Consider the following 13,722-nt stretch of genomic DNA (forward strand, 5'->3'; position numbering starts at 1 on the left):
AGTATAAACAAGACAAGTATGATTATGTAGATTCCTGAATTAACCTCAAGAATCCATTCAAATCTTGCATCTGATTTCTACATGGTAAATGACTTATGTTTGATACATTTCATAGGTATTGGTGTGATTACTGGAGTCAGTGACTCAATTCCAAATGCTGATGTATGTAGTCTAAGCAGAGGATGATCAAGTTGATTATACAGATGTAAGATCTTAATTTAAGGCAGTTTTCTACTGCAGGAAAGTAATCCTGCAGCAACAGGAAATGTGATTTATTGTGTGGATTATAATTAATGGGAATTTTTTGTAAGGGTTGATACATTTTTCTTTAGGGCAAATGAAGTCTGAAATTTTCAAGTAGAAATTACAAACTTTAGAAGCCTTGAATACACTACAAGTTGCATTTCCTGCTGTGCTGGAAAATTCTCAGCAACAACAGAGTGATCAAATTAAGATCCTACATCTGCAGGGTCCAAGTGTCTGGTTGTAATGTAGCAGCAGCAGATCAGACATGTACCACGAGGGAGACTGAGCACCTAAGAGACAGCATTGTGCCTGCCCAACATAAAGAAATTACGCAACAACAACCATACTTTTTGGTTTGACATTCATTTGTCCCCAGGACATCTGGATGGTCACTTACAATATTGGCAGCCACCAATACATTGCCTCCAGCTATTACCCAATACCCCGTCCTGTTGATTCATATGTACCCACCCATTACCACCCATGAGACTAACATTCATTTGCAGAGGTGTAGTGTCACAACTCTGTCTTTGTCGGATATAGTGGGGTGTAAACAATCAGGAAAGTCAAGAAGTTGTAAGGCAGCAAAAGTGTTTAGCTATCTACTTGACACTGTGATTTTAAGCTTCCTGGTGAGTTTAGTATAGTAGCATGCCAGTGTGAGTGGCATGGTTTCTCATTATCTGCTCTGTAAAAAATAAACAACTTTCTATTCTATAAAGACATCAAAGTAATATGTGATGTGCCATAACTTATTACAAGTTTAAACCCCTCATTAGCGGTTCCATACATTTTTACAAATATTTCCTGAGTGCTATAATAATACAGCTGTATTTGTGAGTGTTACACCAAAAAAATATTAACTTCAGTACATTCTTTCTTCATGATCGTTTTGTTTACAAAAACCTGAGGTAGTTCCAAAAGCATCTTATATAGTTGAAAGGAAACTTAGCGGCCATCTTTCCAGTAAAGCAGTTTGATTGGCTTCTTTGCTTCACCCAGCTTCCATCCGGCGTCTCCTCGTTCAATCGGAGCTCACGGGGGACGGGGGCGAGTGGCCGTGTTCCTCCTCGTCTCCTTTCAAGGAGGAGGGCTTTCCCTGAGAACGTGGCGAGGACTGCTGTGCTTTGATTGGGCAGTTGGCGACCATGTGGGCAATGCTCTGGCAGAAATGGCACTTCTTAGGCTGGGGTGGCAACTTGCACTCCTTGGCATGGTGGTCCAGGCCTCCGCAGTTGTAGCACCTAAAAAACAAGACGGCGTGTTTGAAATTGAAGACACTGCACAGAATCACTGATCTACAAATCACCTTGCATCTCAAATAACTACTCATTATGTGATGAAGGTCAGCAATTCTGAACCTCGCCTTGCTCAAACTGATCCCCTCAACCAAGCTGATAAATGTAGGACTGGGCCATATGTATCAAGCGTTGCAGAGTAGGGGTGCTGATTTAGGATCAGCTTAGCATTTATATCACAATGAATAGGATTGTATGGACAGTGAGGACCTGATCCTACAGATGTAGGATCTCCATTTGATCTCACTGTTACAGGAGAACTTTCCTGCAATGTAAAAAACTGTATTGTGTATTTGAGGTTTAAAAAGGCTTCTGAAGTTTGTCATTTCCAGTTTGAAATTTCAGACTTTGATTTTTCCTTAAGAGAAATGTATATCAACACCTACAAAAATGTCCAGTAATTGTAATACAACTTTTTTATATTTAACTAGGCAAATCAGTTGAGAACAAATTCTTATTTACAATGACTGCCTACCCCAGACAACACTGGGACAATTGTGTGCCACCCTTTGGGACTCCCAATCATGTCCAGATGTGATACAGGCTGGCTTTGAACCAGAGACTGTAGCAACACCTCTTGTACTGAGTTGCAGTGCATTAGACTGCTGCGCCATTCGGGAGCCCTTGCTGCAGGATTATTTTCCTGCTTAAGCACACGGGTTCAAATGAAGATCCTACATTTGATAGGAGCGTTGGGCCAGTAACCGAAGGGTTAGTGGATCAAGGTAAAAATCTGTCGTTCTGCCCCTGAGCATGGCAGTTAACCCCCAACAACAATTGCTCCCCGGGCACCGATGACGTGGATATCGATTAAGGCAGCCCCTGCTGCACCTCTCTGATTCAGAGGGGTTGAGTTAAATGCGTTAGACACATTTCAGTTGAATGCATTCAGTTGTACCTGACTAGGTATCCCTCCTTTCCCTACATATGGCCCCTGATCTTGTATTGAGTGAGATGCGCTGTCACCTGCAATCCACAAGAGGGGAGCATATGCCAGTTAGGCTAGTGCTGCAGCAGCCAAATGAGAACTCTGGCCAGTTCCATGCAGTGGCCTATTTATTTATTGTATTTATTGAACCTTTATTTAACTACGCAAGTCAGTTAAGAACAAATTCTTATTTACAACGACGGCCTACCCCGGCTAAACCCTAACGACGCTGGGCCAATTGTGCACCGCTCTATGGGACTCCCAATCATGATACAGCCTGGAATCAAACCAGGGTCTGTAGTGACGCCTCTAGCACTGCCTATGACCATCCTTTTCATGTGAACAGGGTTAAAAGTGGGTTTAAAAGTGCAAATGATCTTTGATCTTTGATCCATGTGCAAATGCAAATTGAACATAACAGCATGCAACTCTTTTCTACAGGATGTACGCTATTTATAAAAGCATGTTCTCTCTGTATGTTTCAGTAGGCTATTTGTTACTTTGAATGGCCTCCCATCTACAAATGAACCACCCTTTTCATTCTTTGTCCACAGTACTTTGCTGCAATGAGCTACATCAATTATATTCCTTCTCCATAGAACATACACAGAGTATCACAGTCCATGCAGAAGGGTTAGGGTCAATGGTAGCCTTATGAGTAACCTTCCTTTGATAGCTTTGGTTTAAACAGGACCTATAGAATAGCCACGCGTCCAGGGGTGGCTGACAGATGGGCAGTGGGGCTGTCACCGCTGCTGTGCCACTGAGGAGCTATTAAGGACCCCCTTCCTCCAATGATGTAGATGAGGCTTGGTCAGGGGAGGCTCAAGGAGGTCAGTTGCTTCTTTGTACCACTGGCCGTTGGGTTGGTGTCAAGGCCCAACTGTCTCAACATCGATTATGGAGCGCGTGCAGGAAAAGGGAAGTGGTCCTTTGTCTAAAAAGCCGCAGCAATGATCTCCCAACTCTGACCCCCACGGTCCTCTCTAACCCCCGCACCCCAACCCCCTATATTTTAGTTGTATGCGGTTGCCATGGTTACCGCGACCTCTAACCCCCTCCCGGGCTCCTACATCTGTTATCAATTAAATGGACAGGGTTTTCCCCCCCCTCCCTGCGTCATATATACCTACTAAATGCGTCAGCATGCTTCAGTTCGGCTGGCAACTGGCCGAAGTCGGCTTGGCGAACCGAACACGTGTGCTCGCATACTACCTTGAAATACCTTCGCTTGAAAAAAATGTAATGGCAATAGTACTGTTTGTCCATTTTGAGTCACCGTAGTCAGTACTCTTCCTCAAAATAGTCAGAATTAATCAAAGATAATGCAAGAAATCTGTCATTGATTTTGACGTTTTTGCCGAGGAGATCTTATTCGTGCAATTTTACATCTAACTAAGATGTTTGGTACAGTATTTCTCAAACAAAAAAATGTGCATGAAAACGAGTCGTCTCTCGTTGAATGACAACAAAGGCTTTACTGATGAATCCTTACTGTTGACCAATCACCGATGAAGGGGCGTAGACTTCGGCTACTGACTTCATCTTGTCTCAAGAAAACATTTCGTATGTCCGAACAACCGAAAAAACCCTTACCGAAGTCCAAAATGAACAAAAAACGTCACAAAATGTCGTCATAATATATGCACGAACTCTTCCGAACTGTTTCGGCTCGGAAGCCTTAAGGTGGAATCAGAAAATAAATTGTGGCTGATTTTGGCCATATTTTAAGAAATATGGAGAGTCCAGATAACACTGGTGAAACGAGTGCCAGGGCATGTTTCTAATCCCATGCAAACACCGCCACCTAATAAAGAATGTTAAATATGCCATTGACAAAAGTCATTGACAAAAATCCTTTAGAATCTTAGACCTATGTACTGACTACTCTTCAAGACATAAAACAGTTTATCTTATTCTCCGTTGAAAATGTTGGAGTTGGCCCCATATGATTCCTCTTATAAGAACCAGCATAGTCTTGGGAGAGTGAATCATGCGCCACAGGCCTCCCGGGACTCTTTGAGGCCGTAACAATCTCCATTCTCACCCTGACTATACTCTGGGCCTAATCACAACTGACAGGAGGCCACATTGATATCCCTCTCTAACCCATCACAATATCCACAATGGACAAAGGACCCACAATGTTGGCCCGCCTCTCACTTTTACTTTACGGTGAGAAAAAGTGAAGGGATTTCTGCATTTTAAATGGAATGCATTATGCAAGTAGTGGGGTATGGAACCTTTTTCATGCAAAAGGGTTCTTCGGAACCTTCTCAATGGAAAAAAGGCTTCAAGTAATGTTCTTTATGGGTAAAATGGTTCTACCTAGAACCATTAAGGTTTTTTTTACAGGGACAAGTCCAAACAACTCGTATTTTTGTAAATTGGTCTTATAACAAACATTAGTAATATTTCTACATCAAACACTTGCCAACTTAAATAAAGCTTTTTTTTATCAATAAAAACACCTAGAATTAAATATTTCATATTTTACTAGTTCTAAACTGTAATGACAGGATAATTATAATCCACATCTAAAGTGATTCAGAAACATTCATGTTACCAGTTCAGGTTACCACCACAAAAACACATTCTGTGGAAGAGGTTTGGAAAAGGTTTTCCAAGAGAGAACCACTGGGTGTAACTCCACAAGGGACGTCAAGAATTAAACAGCTATTGATCCAGGTCACACGTCAAGCCTGCCTGTGTGACCCTAACCACGGCCAGGGGTGGGGGTCAAGGAAAAGAAGAAGGGGACAGAACAGGATAAAACTGAAACACCATTTTGAATCATCCAAAATGGATGGACCATTGCAGATGTGAGATCCAACCACAATAAAGAAAATACTTTGGGCCACCATATTTTGAGTATGTTAGACCCCTACTATGGTATACATAGATGTGGTATGTGTGTAAGATGAATATATACATTGTTTCTTATCTGATCAAATTTTTCTGTTTTAGTGTGTACAGTTTAGTGTATACCTTGTCCTCATTCGATGTACAGACAGCGTGTGCATACAAGGCAGGCACTCACCTATCTCCTTTGGAGCGGCGTTTCTGGACGCTCTTGCCTTTGGGTCTCCTCTCGCTGCCCACACAGTGTGTTCCCTCCGGCCCAGTGACTCTCTGGGACTCCAGGCCTTTGGCTGACTTCTTGAAAGTGAACTCTACCGCCTCGCCCTCCTTCAAGCTGCGGAAGCCCTCCATGTGCAGCTTACTCTGGATGGGAGAGAAAGACAGGAGAAAGAAACGTCAGAATAGTGTTAGCAGTTTCACCTTCATTCCTGTGCCCCTTTCCAAATGAATCTCAGAGTAGGAGTGCTGATCTAGGATCAGCTCCCCCTATCCATATAATTCTATTCATTATGATCTAAAAGGAAAAACTGATCCTTTATTAGCAGTTCTACTTTGAGACTCTTGTGAACATGGCCCTGTAACCTTTTAGACGTCATATCAAATATCACATTTTGAACACTTTCCAAGGGGCATTTCAAACATATCTTGGAGGATTGTTTAGTCGTTACGCATTCTTACGAAAAGATCTTAAGAACTGAAGTCTTGTGTGCATGATATGTTCCAAATCAATGATGACGCAATCCCAAAAACCTTACAGCATCAGCTAACAAATCAACTAATAGTCAGCCAAGGGAGACGCTGAGCAGTGACCCCTGTGAACACTATGCTATCTTCAAACTTTTCTGACAGAGATAGGAGCTATCTGGCATCTGTCCTAAGTCTCCCGACTGTTGATCATTCTGTCTCACCTCATAAATAAACAACAACTACAAAGCCTCTTATTGTCAGACAGACTATTTGTCCTCCCCCACTAGTCTGCATTGGTCTGTTGCCCAACACTGGCCACAGTGGCCTGTGAGTCTCCTGTGTTTGAGTGGTAAACCTGATGTGATAACCTTCACCCATCCCCCTCTGCCAAAGGACCAGCATTCCGCACAACTACGTCCCCTACCCCCAACCTCTCTTCCCAACTACATCACAAAGGACCACTAACACACTAACCACCACTGCAGGATTCTTGCTGGGAGGGATAGGGTTGGGGGTGGGGTAGGGTTGGGGGTGGGGTAGGGTGGGGTAGTCAGGGAGACATTCCTTGGATGGTTGTTTGGCAGAGAGATACGCAGATAAGTTGAGAATTAACACATTCTCACTCCAAATGATAGGTACCTGCATGCTTTGATTTAATAATTGATTGATGGTTTTACTAAAATGTGATACATTCAGAATGGAATCAATATAATCTCAAAGCCTGAAAGCATTCAACAGCTCAAGAGTAGGGACACAATCAGCACCATAATCCTACGATTAACGCTAAAGACTATGCTAACATCAAACCAGGTTCGTGTTCCTAAGGGCACACAACAGAAAATGTCTTAAACGTTATGAAGTGGAAAACTAAAATAGTCCCATTCTGTTTCATTGGTGACAAATTAATACGACCCAGTACTTTAGCTACAGACTCTTTTTTCAGATCCCATTCTGCTGCCTTCACCTCAGTTGACCCAGGCAGCGCTGTTCAGCAGAGAGAAGTTCAGCCATGAGATAAAAACAGCCTTGGAGAAGGGGAAAATGAGGGAGGAAGGGATGAAAAAATGGAGGGAGGAAAGGGGAGGCTATGAAAAAAAAGGGGAATGTGCTGTGCATTAAGGGGTCATGCCAGAGGCAGCCTGGGTAAAACAAGAACCCTCCAAAATAGCTTTTGGATTGGTGGTATGGGATATCTGCAACCAGGCAGCAGATATCATTGATTTTGATATGATTAGCAATGGAGTTTCAACTAACCTTTGAGAATTTCACCATTATAGGGTGATCAATATTGTGCTGCAAACAGAATTCCACAATTGTAGAGCCAAAAACCCAATTATTTCTCTCATGCTCAGGTCAGTGTCAGGACAAGACTGATGGCTATGCCACCTCATTTAGCTATTTCCTATTGCCATTTGTCTAGGTTCCTGGACCCAATTTAGGAGCGGAAAGACATCAGCCATGCTCACCACAGAGGATTTCCTCTCCAGAAACGTCAATGGCTGCCATTGTCAGGCTGGGACGATCTTATATTATTTGAGGAAATCTTAAGGATATATTTAAAGACCAGGGGGTGGATTCCCAGACCCAGATTGAGCCTAGTCCTGGACTAAAAAGCAAGCTCAATCAGGACTAGGATTCATCTGTGAATGGGAAACTGCCACTATCTGATTTATCCTTCATTGACAGCCTTCTCTGCATATTGCTTCAAATATCAACAACACTGTGTGTGTAGCTGTGCAGTTGCATTGATGGGAAGTTTTAAACAGTTACAATTAGGCTAGCTTGAAAAGAAAAGCATTAAAAAGTATGTGCCATAGATTGTATTTTAACCAGGACACTAATTCAGATACAAGTGTATTTTAACCAGGACACTAATTCAGATACAAGCCACATGGCCTACAAAGAACTGCATCTATTGTGTAATGAAAACTAGCAATGCAATAGCATCTAGCATTATATTAAAGTGGACCGTTCCTTAATACTCTAATGGTCACTGATTAGCATCGGCTGTGAAGTTACAAGCAGATCTGAGACACACGAGGGGTCATCCATAACTCCATTTGGGTGACAAAAGTGCCGAGTTGAAAAGCTGCTCCATTGAACATTGGCCCCAGTGAACGTTAACTCACTTCCCCTCACACATGTGACCTCCCCCGCTCCAGGTCCATCCATACCCACCCCCAACACAGAGAACATACCATGTGGAAAGAGAAAGGAGACTCCTAGTATGGCCTTAAACCCTACCAACCTGGTGAAGTGCATTGGAGGGCGATATGAAGCTCTACTGTAGGCTATGTCCATACTAGCTTGAAGAAAACAGAGTGGGGTAGATGAATGAAGACATACGAGGAGAGAGAGAAAGAGGACAATGGGAAGGGATTGCTGCTAGGACAAAGTGGGGCTGAGGGGCTCGGTCACGGCCGAGAGGAGCATGCTTCATTGGGATACGTGGTCCTATTGTTCACCTGCACACAATGGCCAGAAGGCCCCGGGACTTCATGTTCTCTCCCTGACATGCAGCGACTCATTTCGGGGCCAAAGCCCCATTGCCACAATGCACCGTAGCCATAACGCCCATCCATCCATCATGGATGAACATTGAACATCTCGCCTTCCTAACAATGGCTAGCAGGGTTGGGGTCACTTCCATTTCAATAAAAAAAGTAAACTGTAATTCTAATTACGAATTTTTCAAGCATTGAGGAAAATTGGAATTGGAATTTCAGCTTGCTTCCTGAATTCAAATGAAATGTGATTGACCCGAACCCTGATGGCTAGGGGAGGAAATCAGTGGAGAAGTCACTATGTAAGATGTCAAAGGACAGGGTTCAGGAGGACATTGTCCCAGTTACATCGTTAACAGATATTGTTCACTTATTCAAACATATGCTTTTAAAGGCTTGGAATCTAGAGTGCCGGCACTAGAAGAGGGATGTCTGCATTCTGGGAAGAATTAAATAAGTATTTAGTCATACAAATTACTTATTGAGAAATAGATTAATAGTAAAGAAAGGTTTTCAGGAAGAAATCATTCATTTGGGGTGTGATTGTAGTCCTGGCCATTTCAACAGATCAAAAGCTCAAATAAATGGTCTAAAAAGCAGCGGTTCTGAAAAGGAGGAAATAGTTATAATTACATGTAATGGCTCAGGTACACCAATAGCGTTTGCTGGCCAAGAGTACTTAGCACTTCTGAACGTAATTTGTGAAGCGAGTGTGCACTGATTTTACATGTAGAATCGGATGAAAAACATTGTCAGTCAGAGGTCTACAGCTGGTGGTTCCTAAAACACTGCGTGCTATCGGCAGACAAAAGCTAGATCCACTTTCGACGCAATGTGTGCGAGCCTTAAGGGCTCTAGACAGTCTAAACAAACAGAACTGGCGGAGAACCGTTTGCATCACCTTCTAAAAATGTGTACGCACAAATGTATATACAGTGGATTCAGAAAGTATTCAGAACCCTTGACTTTTACCACATTTGTTACGTTACAACATTCTAAAACAGATTTAATACTTTTTTCTCTCTCATTAATCTACACACAATACCCCATAATGACAAAGTGAAAACAGGTTTTTAGAAATGTTTGGAAATGTTACTCATTACCTTGTTGAAGCACCTTTGGCAGTGATTACAGCCGAAGCACCTTTGGCAGTGATTACAGCCTTAAGTCTTCTTGGGTACGACGCTACAAGCTTGGCACACTTGTATTTGGGGAGTTTCTCCCATTATTCTCTGCAGATCCTCTCAAGCTCTGTCAGGTTGGATGGGGAGTGTCCCTGCACAGCTATTTTCAGGTTTCTCCAGAGATTTTTGATCAGGTTCAATTCCGGGCTCTGGATGGGCCAATCAAGGATATTCAGAAACTTGTCCCGAAGCCACACCTGCATTGTCTTGGCTGTGTGCTTAGGGTTGTTGTCCTGTTGGAAGGTGAACCTTCGCCCCAGCCTGAGGTCCTGAGCGCTCAGGAGCAGGTTTTCATCTTTTTGGGATGGTGCCAGGTTTCCTCTAGACGTGACTCTTGGCATTCAGGCCAAAGAGTTCAATCTTGGTTTCATCAGACCACAGAATCTTGTTCTCCTGGTCTGAGAGTCTTTAGGTGCCTTTTGGCAAATTCCAAGCGGGCTGTCATGTGCCTTTTACTGAGGAGTGGCTTCTGTCTGGCCACTCTACCATAAAGGCCTGATTGGTGGAATGCTGCAGAGATGGTTGTCCTTCTAGAAGGTTCTCCCATCTCCACAGAGGAACTCTGGAGCTCTGTCAGAGTGACCATCAGGTTCTTGGTCATCTCCCTGACCAAGGCCCCTCTCCCCCGATTGCTCAGTTTGGAAGAGTCTTGGTGGTTCCAAACTTCTTCCATTTAAGAATGATGAAGGCCACTGTGTTCATGGGAACCTTCAATGCTGCAGAAATTTTTTTGTTACCCTTCCCCAGATCTGTGTCTCAACACAATCCTGTCTCGGAGCTCTACGTGCAATTTCATTGACCTCAGGGCTGGGTTTTTGCTCTAACATGCACTGTCAACTATGGGACCTTATATAGAGAGGTGTGTGGCTATTAAAATCATGTCCAATCATTTGAATTTACCACAGGTGGACTCCAATCAAGTTGTAGAAACATCTCAAGGATGATCAATGGAAACAGGATGCACCTGAGCTCAATTTCAAGTCTCATAGCAACAGGTCTGAATACTTATGTAAATATAGTATTTCTGTTTTTAAAAATCTTTTAATACATTTGCACACAAAAAAATCTAAAAACATTAATACATTTGCAATTTTTATTATATTTTTTATAAATTAGCAAACATTTCTAAAAACCTGTCTTTGCTTTGTCATTATTGGGTGTTGTGTGTAGATTGATGAGGAAAATGTTTATTAAATCAATATTAGAATAAGGCTGTAACTAACAAAATGTGGAAAAAGTCAAGGGGTGTGAATACTTTCCGAATGCACTATATAGTGTAGCGAATCATTGTACCATGTAAACCACTGTGAAATATATTTTCCATAACCCAAAATATTGTATTTCAGCTGTTTGAAGCTTGTGTACAAAACTGAACGTAAATGACGCAAAAACATGGGAAGATTAGAAATAGTGCACATAGAACTGATCTACCGCTTCTTAGACTTGCTTTTAATGAAAATGACAGATCTTTATCTCACATTTCTATGTGAATTTGGTCAAGTTAAACGTTAAACCCAGCCATGTAAGGCAAAGGTGTGCCTAGGCCGACCCAATGGGGATCCAAGCCCACCCAATAAGATCGAGCAAATATCTCTACTTGGCAGTGTGCCAAACGGACATTATTTGTCTTTTTACCTAAACATGCAAACACCATCAGATATAATTCATAGCAAGCAGTGCACTAGAATGACATTCAGATTAACTGGAATGACATTCACTCTCATGGGATTGGTCGCCAAAAATAACTAACTGAAAGCCAAAAAATTACTCTTGAATGAATTGTGAATAATGATGAGTGAGAAAGTTACAGAGGGTCAAAGATCATAACCCCAAGACATGATAACCTCTCACTATTACCAATAACAGGGGAGGTTAGAATGTCTTGGGGGTATGATCTTTGACCCTCTGAAACACAACCAAAATGAACTGCAAATGCATCCAACAAGTTTGTAGAGTCACAAGCTTGATGTAGTCATTGAGTGCTAGGGATATGGGGCCAAATACTAATCCTTTGACTATGTTGTTTATAAGAATCTTTAGGGGTGTCAATTATTTTGACTTGTTAAACAAAACTTATTTTTTACCTTTAGGCAAGGTGCTTATTTACAATGACGGCCTAAACCTGCCAAACCCAGATGATGCTGGGCCAATTGTGTGCTGCCTATGGACTCCCAATCACAGCCAGTTGTAATACAGCCTGGATTTGAACCAGGGTGTCTGTAGTGACACCTCTAGCAATGAGATGCAGTGCCTTAGACTGCTGTGCCACTCAGCTTAGCCCTTTCCTTGTTTTTCCTCAAACATTAATAACCCTTAGGTAGAAAACATCAGAAATTGTTGCAAAACCATCGATATTTTATTAGGCAAGTCAGTTAAGAACAAGTTATTGGCAGCTCGGTGATTCGATCTAGCAACCTTTTGGTTACTGGCCCAATGCGCTAACCACTGTGCTACCTGCCTTCACCCAAACCAATTTGGTCAATAACAAATAATATATATTTCTCTGAGCAATTGTATTAGAATAAAATAACATACTTTCCGTTTTCTTTTTTTTGCATCATTTATTTTATACAGTCATTATTGCTCATCTTTATCAAGGGTGTCCATGATTTTGGACCCCACTGTACATGACCACGAGGTCACATGGTAAGCCAGCAACGCATGCTCGTTTGAGAAGGAAAAGTGCCTGAAGATGTTATTCTGTGTCAAGGTATAGTGGGCCACCATTCACCACATATTTGGTGTGAGAAGTAGACGGTAAATCAGTTAATTTGAAAACCAAGGCGCCCCTCTTACCTGATGGACGAACACATCGACCGGAGACTCGAGCGGGACCCCCTCTCTGTTGGTCATAGACAAAAACCCAAAGCCCATGCGCACGTTGAACCATTTACATACGCCAACACCGTGGAAAGATTCCGAGTCCTCCTCGGTGCTTGGTCCTTCATCCTCTTCGGTCTTGCAGACTCCTGTAATTTCGAACAATATGTTAAACAATGTTTGTTTTACTATTTACCAGAACACAAGAAAGGAGTGTGCGCGTAAAATTGCCATTCAGCTTCGTTCTTTAATTGTTTTTCCTCGCGCATCCATAACCCTTAGGTAGAAAACGGGGAGAAATCGTTGTAAAACCGATCGATATGTTACGATTTAATTTGATCAGTAACCAATCATATCCATAGGCCTAAATATAGACCTATCTACAAATAATTTCAATACATAAACAACAATATTGTATGGGTCCATAATGACAATTATTTATAGGTCTAACTCTGGCTAGAATGATTTGTTATTCTCCCATCTTATATTTAAATCTTTCACACTTAGGATCTATATATTTCACACTCATAGTGAGTATATATTAAGTGTACTCGTATGTGAAGAAACAACACAGGCCGACAAGAAACGAATTACGAAACCTAATATATCACTTAAATGGCTAGTCTATGTTGCACTGAATTTTATGGACCTCTTGTAGCTGCGTTTGTGCGACAGAAAAAAGTTACTTGTAAAAATAAAACAAATTAATTTTGATTTACAATACTACATTTGTAAATTCGTCTACAAAAAGAAAAATAAACATTTACATTTATCAAGTGCCTACTTTGTCAACAACACGAGAACTTAAGTCGGGTTAGTATTGACTAGGCAATTTAAAAAGGAAAATAGTTCCATACTGTACACAATTGTACATTCGTACGCTGATATTCATTCGATATCTCTTTAGAGACAGAGACTACACTAAACACAATATATCGTCAGAGTTTTACTCAACCTGGGAATTCCTGGTTAGAGACAGAACCCATCTTGCCAATTCACGCCTTGAGTAAAAGGAAGCACCCAAGTTAATGTAGGATATCCTTTTCCCCTTCCGAGCAGCGTAATGTCCACGGGTTCCCACTTTCATGCCAAATGCGCTGAAAAGCAAAAGCTCAACTTCGGGGGGAAAGTGGGAGGGCGAAATAAACAAAAGGGTCTGGCAACGTATTGCCCCAAACAATGATGGGTGGGGG

At 41.9% G+C, this 13,722-nt stretch overlaps 1 protein-coding gene across 1 annotated transcript; it reads right to left on the minus strand.

Moving 5' to 3' along the window:
- Nucleotides 1-1,270: 1,270 nt before the first annotated feature.
- On the minus strand, nucleotides 1,271-13,515 carry LOC120047551 (protein lin-28 homolog A-like). Its single transcript, XM_038993082.1, has 4 exons — nucleotides 13,485-13,515; nucleotides 12,506-12,678; nucleotides 5,513-5,697; nucleotides 1,271-1,490 (listed from the first exon to the last, which is right to left on the minus strand). Exons 1-4 carry the CDS (start codon nucleotides 13,513-13,515, stop codon nucleotides 1,271-1,273), a joined length of 609 nt encoding a protein of 202 aa, XP_038849010.1.
- Between the last annotated feature and the right edge of the window lie 207 nt (nucleotides 13,516-13,722).

This window comes from Salvelinus namaycush, chromosome 5, assembly GCF_016432855.1.
Source record: "Salvelinus namaycush isolate Seneca chromosome 5, SaNama_1.0, whole genome shotgun sequence".
Taxonomy (NCBI): Eukaryota; Metazoa; Chordata; class Actinopteri; order Salmoniformes; family Salmonidae; genus Salvelinus; species Salvelinus namaycush.

Coding starts and splice junctions, on each gene's coding strand:
- LOC120047551 (XM_038993082.1), bottom strand. CDS start 13,515: ATGGGTTCTGTCTCTAACCAGGAATTCCCAG. Junction 12,679..13,484: donor CTCTAACCAGGAATTCCCAG/GTTGAGTAAAAC, acceptor TCGAAATTACAG/GAGTCTGCAAGACCGAAGAG. Junction 5,698..12,505: donor TCGATGTGTTCGTCCATCAG/GTAAGAGGGGCG, acceptor TCTCCCATCCAG/AGTAAGCTGCACATGGAGGG.